The 17,842-nt window shown below is 45.1% G+C and overlaps 1 protein-coding gene across 1 annotated transcript in view; it reads left to right on the forward strand.

The window, feature by feature from the left end:
- gbe1a (glucan (1,4-alpha-), branching enzyme 1a) overlaps positions 1-17,842 on the forward strand; it is a 239,766-nt gene that overhangs the window by 21,960 nt on the left and 199,964 nt on the right. Inside the window, exons 2-3 of the mRNA XM_071364995.1 lie at positions 9,905-10,074; positions 15,375-15,490. Coding sequence (XP_071221096.1) covers positions 9,905-10,074; positions 15,375-15,490 — 286 coding nt within the window. The remainder of the gene's footprint in view (positions 1-9,904; positions 10,075-15,374; positions 15,491-17,842) is intronic.

The following is a 17,842-nucleotide window of genomic DNA, read 5'->3' on the forward strand; positions in this document are numbered from 1 at the left end:
GAGGACCGATGTACCAGACACGCCGGTGGAGGACCGATGTACCAGACACGCCGGTGGAGGACCGATGTACCAGATACGCTGGTGGAGGACCGATGTACGCTGGTGGAGGACCGATGTACCAGATACGCCGGTGGAGGACCGATGTACCAGATACGCCGGTGGAGGACCGATGTACCAGACACGCCGGTGGAGGACCGATGTACCAGACACGCCGGTGGAGGACCGATGTACCAGATACGCCGGTGGAGGACCGATGTACCAGATACGCCGGTGGAGGACCGATGTACCAGATACGCTGGTGGAGGACCGATGTACGCTGGTGGAGGACCGATGTACTATGTATATACAACCTTGAAGTTTGGCCTCACCTTGGAGGACTAGGATATTGCAAGGTGGAGGAGAGGGATGGATGTTTGGAACACAAGCACAAGTTTGTGTCGACACACACACACACACACAACCCCCCCTCCCCCCCCGTTCTTCACGAGTGTCAACTTGAGTCTCAATAGATTAATTAAGAACAAAGCAGAACAGAGGAGAGGCGAGAGCCTGTCTGTCCTGCCTCTCTCCTCTCAGAGGAATAATTAAGGTTTAAAGTATGCAGTTTAAACATCCAGGAAACGTCAGGCTTTCAGTCACTATGCAGTTTAAACATCCAGGAAACGTCAGGCTTTCAGTCACTATGCAGTTTAAACATCCAGGATACGTCAGGCTTTCAGTCACTATGCAGTTTAAACATCCAGGATACACCAGGCTTTCAGTCACTATGTAGTTTAAACATCCAGGATACACCAGGCTTTCAGTCACTATGTAGTTTAAACATCCAGGATACACCAGGCTTTCAGTCACTATGCAGTTTAAACATCCAGGATACACCAGGCTTTCAGTCACTATACAGTTTAAACATCCAGGATACACCAGGCTTTCCGTCACTATGTAGTTTAAACATCCAGGATACACCAGGCTTTCAGTCACTATGTAGTTTAAACATCCAGGATACACCAGGCTTTCAGTCACTATACAGTTTAAACATCCAGGATACACCAGGCTTTCCGTCACTATGTAGTTTAAACATCCAGGATACACCAGGCTTTCAGTCACTATGTAGTTTAAACATCCAGGATACGCCAGGCTTTCAGTCACTATGCAGTTTAAACATCCAGGATACACCAGGCTTTCCGTCACTATGTAGTTTAAACATCCAGGATACACCAGGCTTTCAGTCACTATGTAGTTTAAACATCCAGGATACGCCAGGCTTTCAGTCACTATGCAGTTTAAACATCCAGGATACACCAGGCTTTCCGTCACTATGTAGTTTAAACATCCAGGATACACCAGGCTTTCAGTCACTATACAGTTTAAACATCCAGGATACACCAGGCTTTCAGTCACTATGCAGTTTAAACATCCAGGATACGCCAGGCTTTCCGTCACTATGTAGTTTAAACATCCAGGATACACCAGGCATTCCGTCACTATGCAGTTTAAACATCCAGGATACACTAGTCACTATGTAGTTTTGAGAGTGCAAAGCTTAAATATAACTACAACATATAATTTCCTGAAGTAAATATGGTGTGTTTCTAGTCTTAAAGTATTAATGGTTGTAAAATAGTAGTTGTGGTAGAAATTACAGCACTTTTTGATATTTATGCCTCTTAACTTTCTCTCTCATAATTATTCGCAATTCATTAAGGGTTATTCGTAATCATGGTAGCGTCGGTATTAATATGTAAGTATTTAGAATCGCATTCTATTCTTATTTACAATAAAAAGTGACTCCAAAATGACAATATGTTATTTACAATTAATTTCTATTGGGCACAAAATAATCTGAATCACAAAACAAATAGCAAATGCATTGTACAAGTTTTTAGTCACAACCTATGCATGCTATGAATGTGGGACCTCGTACTTTAACTTTTTACTAATTTTAATACACATGTTAGTCCCAATACTTTTGGTCCCCTAAAATTGTGGGGAAATTTACAAAAAGTGCTGTAATTTCAAAACGGTTCACCTGATATGGATGAAAATACCCTCAAATTAAAGCTGTCAGTCTGTAACTTTAACCTCCATAGTCATTGTTTCATTTCACATCCAAAGTACTGGAGTACAGAGACAAAACTACAACAAATGTGTCTCACTGTACCAATACCGTTGGAGCTCACTGTATGTCCTGGGGTGGCAGGTAGCCTAGTGGTTAGAGCGTTGGACTAGTAACAAATGGGTCACTGTACCAATACTGTTGGAGCTTACTATTTGTCCCAATCAGAAACGAGTATTCAACAATCCTGTGGTATAAGCCAGTGATAGGAGATGCTCCTGAGTCTGTCTCTCTGTGTGTGTGTGTGTGTGTGTGTGTGTGTGTGTGTGTAAATGGGAGGAGTGGGGCTTTCCAAGTCGTGTGTCCTGTCCTATGTAAATCACTTGGTCACGATGAGCCGATTTTGACGGTTGTGAGCAGGTGCCAATGATAGGAGATACTCCAGAATGTGTGATGAAAAATCCTGAATGAGTGTCACGTGGAGAGGTGGGGGGTGGGGGGGGGGGCTCTGTTGGTCGGTCAAAAGCACTGAGTCACGGTGATCCAGCTTGCGGATTTGGTAGTGACTTCTGAGGTGTTACCAAACACACACACACACACACACACACACACACACACACACACACACACACACACACACACACACACACACACACACACACACACACACAACCTCCTGCCCTAAATAGTAGCACATATAAACAGATAGATGTTATCAGGAAGTTTATGGAATAACTTTCCTTCTCAACATGCACCTCCACATATAGATAACAGTTACAAACATTATTCTATATGAAAATTGATAAGCTAGCTGAAGTCACTGTAGTGTTAGTCCAGGGCTTCAGCCCAATAGTGTGTATCTGTCAAACGTGGCCCTGGGCCGGTCTTTACCTGGGCCAGACGTGGCCCTGGGCCGGTCTTTACCTGGGCCAGACGTGGCCCTGGGCCGGTCTTTACCTGGGCCAGACGTGGCCCTGGGCCGGTCTTTACCTGGGCCAGACGTGGCCCTGGGCCGGTCTTTACCTGGGCCAGACGTGGCCCTGGGCTGGTCTTTACCCGGGTCAGACGTGGCCCTGGGCTGGTCTTTACCTGGGCCAGACGTGGCCCTGGGCTAGGATGTCTTGTCAGACAGTCCTGTGTGTGTGTGTGTGTGTGTGTGTGTGTGTGTGTGTGTGTGTGTGTGTGTGTGTGTGTGTGTGTGAGAGATCAATACAGGCCCGGTCGAAGGTTGTGTATGAGTGTTAGCTGTGTCTCCTTTGAGAGATGTTGGTGTGTGCCTGCATGTGTTTGTGTGACCTCTGTGTGACCTCTGTAGAGTGATGGTGACAGGGAGGATGTGATAGGTTGTCTCTGGAGGTCTATACTGAGCTCATTAAAACAGAAACACTGATGGGTTGACACACACACACACACACACAGAGAACATGGAATACACAGAGGTAATTAACAACAGTTGAATGTTTTATTCACAGCCTTCATCTCTTCAGTTGTTGTTAGTTGAATCAGACACAAACACACACTGGATAACAGTAGAGAGAGTTAGAGTGTGTGGTCTGCCTCTGTCTGTCATGCTAGGGGCAATGTTCCGTGGTCTTGGCAATGCTGTGCGTTGACTCAATTGGTGTGTTTTTTTTAAATGGTAATGTAGCTAAATGTCAAATAGTCGGGACGTCCCAATAATCTCTCCTTCCTCCTGAAGTGTACACTCGTTCACTACTCCCCACAAATGAGGGAACATTGGATCGGTATCGGCATGGGCTAGAGAGGGAGTGTCCATATACCAGATTATCATTTCCTTTCAAATCCACGAAGGGAAGTGAACAAGTTTCACGCTTCTGAGGATAAGATAGATTTGTGACGCTTCCACTGTGTGTCTAATGGTAATGTAGCTAAATGTCAGCCACAGTGTGTCTAATGGTAATGTAGCTAAATGTCAGCCACTGTGTGTCTAATGGTAATGTAGCTAAATGTCAGCCACAGTGTGTCTAATGGTAATGTAGTTAAATGTCAGCCACTGTGTGTCTAATGGTAATGTAGCTAAATGTCAGCCCCTGTGTGTCTAATGGTAATGTAGCTAAATGTCAGCCCCTGTGTGTCTAATGGTAATGTAGCTAAATGTCAGCCACTGTGTGTCTAATGGTAATGTAGCTAAATGTCAGCCACTGTGTGTCTAATGGTAATGTAGCTAAATGTCAGCCACTGTGTGTCTAATGGTAATGTAGCTAAATGTCAGCCCCTGTGTGTCTAATGGTAATGTAGCTAAATGTCAGCCCCTGTGTGTCTAATGGTAATGTAGCTAAATGTCAGCCCCTGTGTGTCTAATGGTAATGTAGCTAAATGTCAGCCACTATGTGTTTTCTAGGTCCAATTATCTAGTTGCTGTGCCTTCTGTGGAGAATCACTTTAATCCTCACATCAAAGACTGTAGGCATTGTCTTTAAAACACAGTCAAAATTCTAATGAAAACGCCAAGGGAGAAGGAGAGGAGACCGGGGAGAGGAGACCGCGGAGGGGAGAGGGAAGACCGCGGAGGGGAGAGGGAAGACCGCGGAGGGGAGAGGGAAGACCGCGGAGGGGAGAGGGAAGACCGCGGAGGGGAGAGGGAAGACCGCGGAGGGGAGAGGGAAGACCGCGGAGGGGAGAGGGAAGACCGCGGAGGGGAGAGGGAAGACCGCGGAGGGGAGAGGGAAGACCGCGGAGGGGAGAGGGAAGACCGCGGAGGGGAGAGGGAAGACCGCGGAGGGGAGAGGGAAGACCGCGGAGGGGAGAGGGAAGACCGCGGAGGGGAGAGGGAAGACCGCGGAGGGGAGAGAGGAGACCGCGGAGGGGAGAGAGGAGACCGCGGAGGGGAGAGAGGAGAGGAGACCGCGGAGAGGAGACCGCGGAGGGGAGAGGAGAGGAGACCGCGGAGGGGAGAGGAGACGTTGCATAAGCAACTAACAGTGCAAATAGAGGAATGTATGAATGACGGGAGAGGATAAATGGGCAGATAAATATAGGTTATTTCCATTGGTATTTCGGACGCGCTGGTTGACCATTTTCTTGTGGTAGCAACATGTTGCTGCTGGGATTGCACCCTGGTATGTCGCTTGTCAACTTGTTTTGTGTTTGAATTCTTTGTGTGGGTGTAATCTGAGGGACGTGTGTGTGTAACCTGAGGGAAATGTGTGTGTATAATCTGAGGGACATGTGTGTGTGTGTTATATGATCGTACATTTGACAGGCGGTTAGAAGGTGCAGCTTGGGGTTCAACATCATTTGCAGTTGCCACATATCCGGTCTTGTCTTGAGAGCTAGGTGACCTCTTTCAATAGCAAGTCTGTATATAGTCAAGGCTTTTCTTAGTTTTTATGTCAGTCACAGTAGTCACATTGTGTACTCTCTGTTAAATAGCATCCCAGTTTGCTCAGGGTTTTAGGCTAATACTTTCCAATGTGTCAAGTAGTTATTTTTTAAAGTTTTTTCATAATGTGGTTGGGTCTAGTTGTGTTGTTGTTCTGGGGCTCTGTGGGGTCTGTTTTTGTATTTGTGAACAAAGCCCCAGAACTAGCTGGCAGAGGGGACTCATCTCTAGGTTAATCTCCTTGCAGGTTAAGGCTTTGTGATGGTTTGGGCATCACTTTCCTTTCGGTGATTGTGGAATTTAACAGCTACGTTCTTGATTTTGATAATTAGTGGGTATAGTCCTAATTCTGCTCTGCATGTATTTTTTTTTTTTGCGTTGTAATTTGAGGATATTTTTGCAGAATTCCGCCAGACCTCACAACCATAGAGGGCAATGGGTTCTATAATTGATTGGAGTATTTTTAGCCAGATTGGGATGTCAAATGTTTATGTTCCTGTGGATGGTGTAGAATGCCCTCCTTGTTTTGTTTCGCAGATCGTTCACAGCCTAGTGGAAGTTATCTGTGCTGCTGAGGTATGTGTCATTCTTTGTGTGCTCTAGGGCAATGATGTCTAGATGGAATTTATGCTCGTGGTCCTGGCATCTGGACTTTTTTTGGAACGCCATTTTTTTCTTACTGAGATTCACTGTCAGGGTCCCAGGTCTGACAGAATCTGTGCAGAAGATCTAGGTGCTGCTGTAGGCCCTCATTGGTTGGTGACAGAAGCACCAGATCATCAGAAAACAGTAGACATTTGACTTCAGATTCTAGTAGGGTGAAGCCGGGTGCTGCAGACTGTTCTAGTGCCCTCGCCACTTCATTGATATAAATGTTGAAGAGACTGGGGCTCAAGCTGCATCCCTGCCTCACCCCCCCTGTCCCGGAGGGAGGAAATCTGTGTTTATTTCCAATTTTGACCTCACACCTATTGTTTGTGTTACTCAGGTCAACTAATGCTGAGTACTTATCGTTACTAGTCAGATTCTAGTAACCAATCATATTGTGATATGTTTAAAAGTTGACAGCTATTACGAATCAGCTGTAAGAAGCTGCATGACGTGCAGTTTATTTTGAACCAATCAAAACTCTACCTAAAACTCTAGACCATCAGATTTATAATAGACTTGTACAGTGGTTCCTCCTTTAAAAGTTGCGAGCTAACACCGCGGGACATAGAGGTACCCAGCGTCACGGCGTTATTCCTCCAGACCACCACCAGGGGGAGTTAGAGATACCCAGCGTCACGGCGTTATTCCTCCAGACCACCACCAGGGGGAGTTAGAGATACCCAGCGTCACGGCGTTATTCCTCCAGACCACCACCAGGGGGAGTTAGAGATACCCAGCGTCACGGCGTTATTCCTCCAGACCACCACCAGGGGGAGTTAGAGATACCCAGCGTCACGGCGTTATTCCTCCAGACCACCACCAGGGGGAGTTAGAGATACCCAGCGTCACGGCTTCATTGTTCCAGACCACCACCAGGGGGAGTTAGAGGTACCCAGCGTCACGGCTTCATTGTTCCAGACCACCACCAGGGGGAGTTAGAGGTACCCAGCGTCACGGCTTCATTACTCCAGACCACCACCAGGGGGAGTTAGAGGTACCCAGCGTCACGGCTTCATTGTTCCAGACCACCACTAGGGGGAGTTAGAGGTACCCAGCGTCACGGCTTCATTGTTCCAGACCACCACTAGGGGGAGTTAGAGGTACCCAGCGTCACGGCTTCATTACTCCAGACCACCACCAGGGGGAGTTAGAGGTACCCAGCGTCACGGCTTCATTGTTCCAGACCACCACTAGGGGGAGTTAGAGGTACCCAGCGTCACGGCTTCATTACTCCAGACCACCACCAGGGGGAGTTAGAGGTACCCAGCGTCACGGCGTTATTCCTCCAGACCACCACAAGGGGGAGTTAGAGGTACCCAGCGTCACGGCGTCATTGCTCCAGACCACCACCAGGGGGAGTTAGAGCACTCAGTATGCATTTGGGTCCCAAGGTTTTTATATGACCAATCATATCGAGTGATTCCGATGACGAATTTGACGAGGTGCCACAACTCCCTGGTGACTTTCTTCAGCAAAGATGGCTGACAAAACATTACGGGGAGGCGAATTCAAGTAGTTATAACGTCATAACGAGTCGAGCAAAACATGTACAATTGAGAGGAATATGTTGAAGTAGAGACAAACGATTGTGCGTATTTTGTCGAAGTTAATTGACGAAAAATCGCTATTTTGCAAGTTTTTTTTCTTTCTTTCTTATCCATATCCAATACCAGGTGTATCAAAGTCCATTCTGGGAATGGTGCTGTGTCTGCATGTATGTATTACAATTATACACTTCAACAGTGCTCCTGGGACATTAATGATTACACATTGTAACTATGCAATAGACTAGAAACGTGATTTTGTAATTCATACATACAGAACCAGTGAACGTGTGTGTGTGTGTGTGTGTGTGTGTGTGTGTGTGTGTGTGTGTGTGTGTGTGTGTGTGTGTGTGTGTGTGTGTGTGTGTGTGTGTGTGTGTGTACAGTACCAGTTATTAATACTGTCCATGACTGACGAAACCCCCAAAAAACTATTAAAGACAAGAGTTAATGAGAAAGTCTGGACATGGCCTGCTCTCCCTTATGTAAAGAACTATGAACTTTTCCATGTTACCTACAGTATGTACTGTAGGCTATGTTTACTTGTCAGACTACACAGTAGCCTAATAAACAAATGCAGGGGGCTTATATCTTCAAAATGCTTTATTATCCAAATGTAAAAGCATATACTGTACATTACTGCATTTCTTCCATCAGAATCTTTATGCTTTCGTTAATAAAATAATGATAAAAATACTCTTTTCAAAATGCTGATGTTTATTTAGTTATGGACCCATAACGAATTACTTGTTGAAATATGCCATGATATTGTTGAGATATGTGTTGACTGTATATAAGCAAGTGATGTCTGCTTTTTTTTGCCTTTTTGTCACTCACTCTCGGGTAAAACGAAATCTCTAAAATATTGTTACTTTTTAAACAAAGTTATTATTTATTAATTAATTGAGAATTCTATAAGCTCCTTAGGATCTGTGTTAATATCTAACTGAAAATGCCCCTTACATATTTAATTTAGAGTCCTCCAATCCTCTAAATGTAATTATTGGTGGAAAGTCACGTCATTGAAAATATTTCTTTTTGATATACTTTAGGCCTACCATAGGTTAAATGAGTCTCACTAGTGTTGCGTAATGTCTGTCAAATTCTGTAGTAGACATCACAACTATGAAATAACACCTATGGAATCACATTGTACAGCGCCATATTTTCTGTTCAATTCTAACAGAAACCCAGAGTATTGTTTTTCATGGAATAGAAACACCATAATATTATGTACCCGTCAAAAGTTTGGACACACCTACTCATTCCAGGATTTTTCTTTATTTTTACTATTTTCTACATTTCTAGAATAATCGTGAAGACATCACAACTATGAAATAACACATATGGAATCACTTAAGAACAAATTATTTACAAGGACAGCCTACTCCTTCCTCCCCAACGGGGATTTGAACTCCCGTCTCCCACTTGCCCCGCATTCTGTAGTACGGACATGGCCTGCTCTCCCTTATAGTATGTAAGGAATTAGGCACTTTCCCATGTTTACTACAGTATGTATTGTAGACTGCACAGTAGCCTAATAAATAAATAAACACATTTCGTTAATAAAATAATGATAAAAAAATACTCTTTCAAAATGCCGATGTTGATTAAGTTATGGATCCATAATGAATTACTATGGGAATAAATATCACCGAATTTACATAAATATTTTAACAAAGTTGTCTAATGAAGGCAACCAATGTAGAATCCTCCAATCCTGTAACTTACTCCCGACCGTCACGTTGTACAGCGCCATAGAAACCCTGAGGGTTTAGTTTTTTTCTGTATAGAAAAACCATAATATTAATCAAATTAATTAATCCAAATTTCTTAAAATCAATCTCATATACTATGTTATTAAAAAAAAAAAAAAAATTGGTAATGCCAATACAGCTTCTCAAAGATGCCCTCTGGTGGTCAAACGAGCAATAACTTGCAGGAACAGAAAAAAATGGCTGAGAATTAAATGACGTGGCGCAGTATGAGGAGGCAGCACGCGCATTATGACGAGGCAGCACGCGCAGTATGACAAGGCAGCATGCAGGGTGTGGCGCAGTATGACGAGACGGCACGCAGGGTGTGGCGCAACCTTTTTAATGGAGGAACCACTGTACTGACAGGAACAGGGGGTAAATACATGTTATCTGTATGCACTCCAATAGCCAATGGAGGCCGCTCTCTTTCCCACCGGTCCGTTTTATACTTCGGGTTTATAGCGGATGCACTGGTTCTCTGGAGGAGGCTGAGGGGAACTAGGGTTAGTTAATGTGTGTGTGTGTACTAACGTCTTTCACCATCTCTCTCTCTCTGTAGGTACCAGTTGTTCACTGAGAGGTTGTCTAAGTTGGAGGAGGCTGAGGGGAGTTTTGATGACTTCACCAGGAGTTACACGTCCTATGGTGTCCAGAGACAAGCTAATAACAGCCTGATGCTCAGAGAGTGGGCTCCGGGAGCCCAGGCCTTGTTCCTCACTGGGGACTTCAGTAAGTACACACACGGGCGGACGACAACACACACGGGCGGACGACAACACACACGGGCGGACGACAACACACACGGGCGGACGACAACACACACGGGCGGACGGGAACATATATATATACACACACACACACACACACACACACATTCACTTTCCTTATCGCTAGCTCATGCATACATACATATACACACCCTAACCGTACAGTTTATTAGGTACACCACCCCGTTCAGACAGTGAGTCACGTGGCCGTGGCTTGTTATATAAAAAACAGGCATCGAGGGAATTCAGTTACCGTTTGATTGAATGTTTTGGCCATTCCGACGGGCCACAAACAGACTAATAACAGCGCAGAACGGCATCTCGGGAACACAACTCGCCGGTCCTCGTCACGGATGGGCCGTTACAGCAGATGACCTCACACGGTTCCACTCCTATCAGAACAAGCAGCACCAGTGGGCGCACGCCATCAACAACACTGGACAATGGAGGAGTGGAAAAACATCGCCTGGTCCGACGAACCCCGGTTCCTGTTGAGTCATGCTGATGGCAGAGTCAGGATGTGGTGTAAGCAGCATGAGTCCATGGCCCCGTCCTGCCTTGTGTCAACGGTACAGCCTGGTGGTGGTGGTGTAATGGTGTGGGGAATGATTTCCTGGCACACGTTAGGTCCCTTGATACCAATTGAGCAACATTTACATTCCCGAAGAATTCAGGCTGTTCTGGAGGCAAAGGGGGGTCGATTGAACGCCACAGCGTATCGTTGTTGGCCAAACCCAGTATCTTTGGGACGAGATGGAAGGTGTTGTGGACCAAACCCAGTGTCTTTGGGACGAGATGGAAGGTGGTGTGGACCAACCCAGTGTCTTTGGGACGAGATGGAAGGTGGTGTGGACCAAACCCATTATCTTTGGGACGAGATGGAAGGTGGTGTGGACCAACCCCAGTGTCTTTGGGACGAGATGAAAGGTGGTGTGGACCAAACCCATTATCTTTGGGACGAGATGGAAGGTGGTGTGGACCAACCCCAGTATCTTTGGGACGAGATGGAAGGTGGTGTGGACCAACCCAGTGTCTTTGGGACGAGATGGAAGGTGTTGTGGACCAAACCCAGTGTCTTTGGGACGAGATGGAAGGTGGTGTGGACCAACCCAGTATCTTTGGGACGAGATGGAAGGTGGTGTGGACCAACCCAGTGTCTTTGGGACGAGATGAAAGGTGGTGTGGACCAACCCAGTGTCTTTGGGACGAGATGGAAGGTGGTGTGGACCAACCCAGTGTCTTTGGGACGAGATGGAAGGTGGTGTGGACCAACCCAGTGTCTTTGGGACGAGATGGAAGGTGGTGTGGACCAACCCAGTGTCTTTGGGACGAGATGGAAGGTGGTGTGGACCAACCCAGTGTCTTTGGGACGAGATGGAAGGTGATGTGGACCAACCCAGTGTCTTTGGGACGAGATGGAAGGTGGTGTGGACCAACCCAGTGTCTTTGGGACGAGATGGAAGGTGGTGTGGACCAACCCAGTGTCTTTGGGACGAGATGGAAGGTGGTGTGGACCAACCCAGTGTCTTTGGGACGAGATGGAAGGTGTTGTGGACCAAACCCAGTGTCTTTGGGCCGAGATGGAAGGTGGTGTGGACCAACCCAGTGTCTTTGGGACGAGATGGAAGGTGGTGTGGACCAACCCAGTGTCTTTGGGCCGAGATGGAAGGTGTTGTGGACCAAACCCAGTGTCTTTGGGCCGAGATGGAAGGTGTTGTGGACCAAACCCAGTGTCTTTGGGCCGAGATGGAAGGTGGTGTGGACCAACCCAGTGTCTTTGGGCCGAGATGGAAGGTGTTGTGGACCAAACCCAGTGTCTTTGGGCCGAGATGGAAGGTGTTGTGGACCAAACCCAGTGTCTTTGGGCCGAGATGGAAGGTGGTGTGGACCAACCCAGTGTCTTTGGGCCGAGATGGAAGGTGGTGTGGACCAACCCAGTGTCTTTGGGACGAGATGGAAGGTGGTGTGGACCAACCCAGTGTCTTTGGGACGAGATGGAAGGTGGTGTGGACCAACCCAGTGTCTTTGGGACGAGATGGAAGGTGGTGTGGACCAACCCAGTGTCTTTGGGACGAGATGGAAGGTGGTGTGGACCAACCCAGTGTCTTTGGGACGAGATGGAAGGTGGTGTGGACCAACCCAGTGTCTTTGGGACGAGATGGAAGGTGTTGTGGACCAAACCCAGTGTCTTTGGGCCGAGATGGAAGGTGGTGTGGACCAACCCAGTGTCTTTGGGACGAGATGGAAGGTGGTGTGGACCAACCCAGTATCTTTGGGCCGAGATGGAAGGTGGTGTGGACCAAACCCAGTATCTTTGGGACGAGATGGAAGGTGGTGTTGGCAGTCCAATCTGCAGCGACTGCGTGATCCCATCGCGTCAGAATGGACTAACATCTCTATGGAACGTTTCTGACACCCAAAGAATTCAGGCTGTTCTGGAGGCAAAGGGGGGTCCGACTCAGTACTAAGATGGGTGTACCTAATAATCTGGCCAGTGTAGGGGGACACCTGCTCTTTCCTTGACGTACAGTAGACTGACCAGGTGAAAAGCTATGATCCCTCATTGATGTCACCTGTTAAATCCACTTCAAATCGGTGTAGATGAAGGGGAGGAGACGGGTTAAAGAAGGATGAGAGAGAGAGAGGTTGAATGAGATGATTGTGTTCTGAACATCTTGAGATGTCTGAGTCAGAGCAGTTTAACAGACAAGTGTGTTTTTTTCAGGTGAGTGCCCCAGGCCTGTTAAAGCTACAATAGCATCGCCTTAGGCCACTAACACCTCTGTCTGGAAATGGAGTGTGTGTGTATGTGGTTGGGGAAGTGTATGTGTGTGAGAGACGGAGTAAGCTAGTGTGTTCTACTGTCTACTAAGGTGACATGATTTGCTGCCTTGGGTATTCATCTCATAACACAATGTGACACCAATAACTGCACTCTGCCCCTCTCGCTGTACAGTCGTGGCCAAAAGTTTTGAGAATGACACAAAAATAAATTTACACAAAGTCTGCTGCCTCAGTGTCTTTAGATATTTTTTTGTCAGATGTTACTATGGATACTGAAGTATAATTACAAGCATTTCATAAGTGTCAAAGTCTTTTATTGACAATTACATGAAGTTGATGCAAAGAGTCAATATTTGCCGTGTTGACCCTTCTTTTTCAAGACCTCTGCAATCTGCCCTGGCATGCTGTCAACTAACTTCTGGGCCACATCCTGACTGATGGCAGCCCATTCTTGCATAATCAATGCTTGGAGTTTGTCAGAATTTGTGGGTATTTGTTTGTCCACCTGCCTCTTGAGGATTGACCACAAGTTCTCAATGGGATTAAGGTCTGGGGAGTTTCCTGGCCATGGACCAAAAATGTTGATGTTTTGTTCCCCGAGCCACTTAGTTATTTTGCCTCATGGCAAGGTGCTCTATCGTGCTGGAAAAGGCATTGTTCGTCACCAAACTGTTCCTGGATGGTTGGGAGAAGTTGCTCTCGGAGGATGTGTTGGTACCATTCTTTATTCATGGCTGTGTTCTTAGGCAAAATTGTGAGTGAGCCCACTCCCTTGGCTGAGAAGCAACCCCACACATGAATAGTCTCAGGATGCTTTACTGTTGGCATGACACAGGACTGATGGTAGCGCTCACATTGTCTTCTCCGGACAAGCTTTTTTCCGGATGCCCCAAACAATCGGAAAGGAGATTCATCGGAGAAAAGGACTTTACCCCAGTCCTCAGTAGTCCAATCCCTGTACCTTTTGCAGAATATCAGTCTGTCCCTGATGTTTTTCCTGGAGAGAAGTGGCTTTTTTGCTGCCCTTCTTGACACCAGGCCATCTTCCAAAAGTCTTTGCCTCACTGTGCGTGCAGATGCACTCACACCTGCCTGCTGCCATTCCTGAGCAAGCTCTGTACTGGTGGTGCCCCGATCCCGCAGCTGAATCAACTTTAGGAGACAGTCCTGGCGCTTGCTGGACTTTCTTGGGCGCCCTGAAGCCTTCTTCACAACAATTGAACCGCTCTCCTTGAAGTTCTTGATGATCCGATAAATGGTTGATTTAGGTGCGATCTTACTGGCAGCAATATCCTTGCATGTGAAGCCCTTTTTGTGCAAAGCAATGATGACGGCACATGTTTCCTTGCAGATAACCATGGTTGACAGAGGAAGAACAATGATTCCAAACACCACCCTCCTTTTGAAGCTTCCAGTCTGTTATTCAAACTCAATCAGCATGACATAATGATCTCCAGCCTTGTCCTCGTCAACACTCACACCTGTGTTAACGAGAGAATCACTGACATGATGTCAGCTGGTCCTTTTGTGGCAGGGCTGAAATGTAGTGGAAATGTTTTTGGTGGATTCAGTTAATTTGCATGGCAAAGAGGGACTTTGCAATTAATTGCAATTCATCTTCGTAACATTCTGCAGTATATGCAAATTGCCATCATACAAACTGAGGCAGCAGACTTTGTTAAAATTAATATTTGTGTCATTCTCAAAACTTTTGGCCACGACTGTACACTGCCCCTCTCTCTGTACACTGCCCCTCTCTCTGTACACTGCCCCTCTCTCTGTACTCTGCTCCTCTCTCTGTACTCTGCTCCTCTCTCTGTACTCTGCCCCTCTCTCTGTACTCTGCCCCTCTCTCTGTACTCTGCCCCTCTCTCTGTACTCTGCCCCTCTCTCTGTACACTGCCCCTCTCTCTGTACTCTGCCCCTCTCTCTGTACTCTGCCCCTCTCTCTGTACTCTGCCCCTCTCTCTGTACTCTGCCCCTCTCTCTGTACTCTGCCCCTCTCTCTGTACACTGCCCCTCTCTCTGTACACTGCTCCTCTCTCTGTACTCTGCCCCTCTCTCTGTACTCTGCCCCTCTCTCTGTACTCTGCCCCTCTCTCTGTACACTGCCCCTCTCTCTGTACACTGCCCCTCTCTCTGTACACTGCCCCTCTCTCTGTACTCTGCCCCTCTCTCTGTACTCTGCCCCTCTCTCTGTACTCTGCCCCTCTCTCTGTACTCTGCCCCTCTCTCTGTACACTGCCCCTCTCTCTGTACTCTGCCCTCTGCTCGCGCTCTGTGTTTTGCCCTCTGCTCTCTGCCAGCTCTCTCGTCGGGGCCGCAGATGTGGTGCTGTGATGTCACGGCAATGTAAAAACGTTATCTTGTGACAAATTATGCAGCCAATAGGGATTCTCACTGAGAAATTGTTGGCAACAGTGAGCTATGGTCTAATATGTTCTCATGTAACCCCCCCCCCCCCCCCCCCTCCCCCAGATGACTGGAACAGCACATCACACCCCTACACTAAGAAAGAGTATGGTAAATGGGAACTTTACCTTCCTCCTAAAAGAAACAAGGCACCTGCCATTGAACATGAGACCAAACTCAAGGTATTGTTATTACTACTACTACTGATTATTATTATTACTACTACTACTGATTATTATTATTATTATTATTATTATTATTATTATTATTATTACTACTGTTACTACTGATTATTATTATTACTACTGTTACTACTGATTATTATTATTACTACTGTTACTACTGATTATTATTATTATTACTACTGTTACTACTTATTATTATTATTACTACTGTTACTACTGATTATTATTATTATTACTACTGTTACTACTGATTATTATTATTACTACTGTTACTACTGATTATTATTATTATTATTACTACTGTTACTACTGATTATTATTATTATTATTACTACTGTTACTACTGATTATTATTATTATTACTACTGTTACTACTGATTATTATTTTTATTATTACTACTGTTACTACTGATTATTATTATTATTATTATTACTACTGTTACTACTGATTATTATTATTATTATTATTACTACTGTTACTACTGATTATTATTATTATTACTACTGTTACTACTGTTACTACTGATTATTATTATTATTACTACTGTTATCATTTTCTTTATTTATTATTAATATTATTATTAATATTAGTATTATTACTGCTGTTACTACTAGTATTATTATTATTATTATTACTATTTTCTACTGCTACTCTATTCAAATTATTATTATTACTACTGTTACTACTGTTATTAATGTTATTATTACTACTGTTAATATTACTATTTTTTATTTCTACTACTGTTACTACTGCTGTTATTATTATTATTAATATTATTATTAGTATTATTATTATTATTACTATTTTCTACTGCTACTCTATTCAAATCTGATCTGTTATTGATGCCAACTAGCTGGCCCAGGTCTTTGAATTGCCCACTGTGGTACTGTCATTTTCTTAACCTCTCTAGGGTACATCCGGTGAAATTACAGAGCGCCAAATTCGAAATACACATAATAGGAATTCATAAAATATACAAGTGTTATACATCGGCTTAAAGATGAACTTCTTGTTAATCCAGCCGCTGTGTCAGATTTCAAAAAGGCTTTACGGCGAAAGCATACCATGTGATTATCTGAGGACAGCGCCCCGCGTAAAAAAGCATACAAACATTTACCAGCCAAGTAGAGGAGTCACTACAGTCAGAAATAGCGATAAAATTATTCATATGATCTTTGATCTTCATATGGTTGCACTCACAAGACTCCGTTACACAGTAAATGTTCGTTTTGTTTTGTTCGATAAAGTCCCTCTTTATTTCCCAAAAACTCAGTTTTGTTGGCGCGTTTTGTTCAGTAATCCAATGGTTCCAAGGCGGTCACAACAGGCAGACGAATACATACTAAAAGGCGGACTGACACAATATGACACGTGTTACACAACATGGGGATTTAAAAAGAGAGAGAACGAAAGAAAAGCACACTTGAGTACATTTGTAAACTACGCTTAGTTTAGCCCCGAACACCTTGCCCCGAACTGCCGCTCTTATGGTTCAGAATATAATGATGTAATTACGTGTCGAAGGTCTCCGATGGGGTGTCCCTTCGTGGACCCGGGTTCCTTCTCCTCTGATGACGGCACTTCTTCGGGTTACCGGGTGTAACTCTCTGTTTGTCCACACGATGGCAGTGTCCTTTCTCTTAGTGGTCTGTTTCCTCGCCCTTGTTCTTGAAAGAGGGGTCTTCTGATGATGGCTAATCAGCAATATAGGTGGTTCCAGCGTGGGAATGAAAACGGTGTAGACACATGATTCCGTGGAGAGAATAACCGTGTGGTCCTGCTTGAATTCACCCTCTTAGACACAGCTACTCATCCGTAGCATAGATTGTTAAAAGGTTCCTTTGTCTTCAAAGTTGTTGCGTTTTTGGGGTTTCGACTAATCAGACCTTGGCTGCAGCTCGTGCTCACTTAGTTAATGTTAATTCTTAACTCTTAACTTTTTATACCCTCGGGTCAGAAATGGGCGTTTCCACCTTTTTAAGGCAAGTTCTCTGGGCGTAACTAGTTACGAGGAATTTACTCATCCAATTTAGACAACTCACTTCACATTACATCTTTACAAAAAACATTATCTTTGATCTGGACATTTTCCACACAACGTACAATATGCAAACATCAAGTACATAGTGTGTGAAAACTCTTCAATGTCACAATGTTTTTGTTATAACGTCGTCATTTAACTTTTAATAACAGAACAAAAATGACTTTAATTTTCATATTCCATCTATCGTCATTGCCACCATTTTGGCTGATGAACTATATTGTCCCAAAGTCCATTTGTTGCATGTTATTGTTCTGAGGTAGGTTCTCCATAGGCCCCATCATACGTTCCATTCCTCCGTACTGAG

This window comes from Salvelinus alpinus, chromosome 24, assembly GCF_045679555.1.
Source record: "Salvelinus alpinus chromosome 24, SLU_Salpinus.1, whole genome shotgun sequence".
Taxonomy (NCBI): Eukaryota; Metazoa; Chordata; class Actinopteri; order Salmoniformes; family Salmonidae; genus Salvelinus; species Salvelinus alpinus.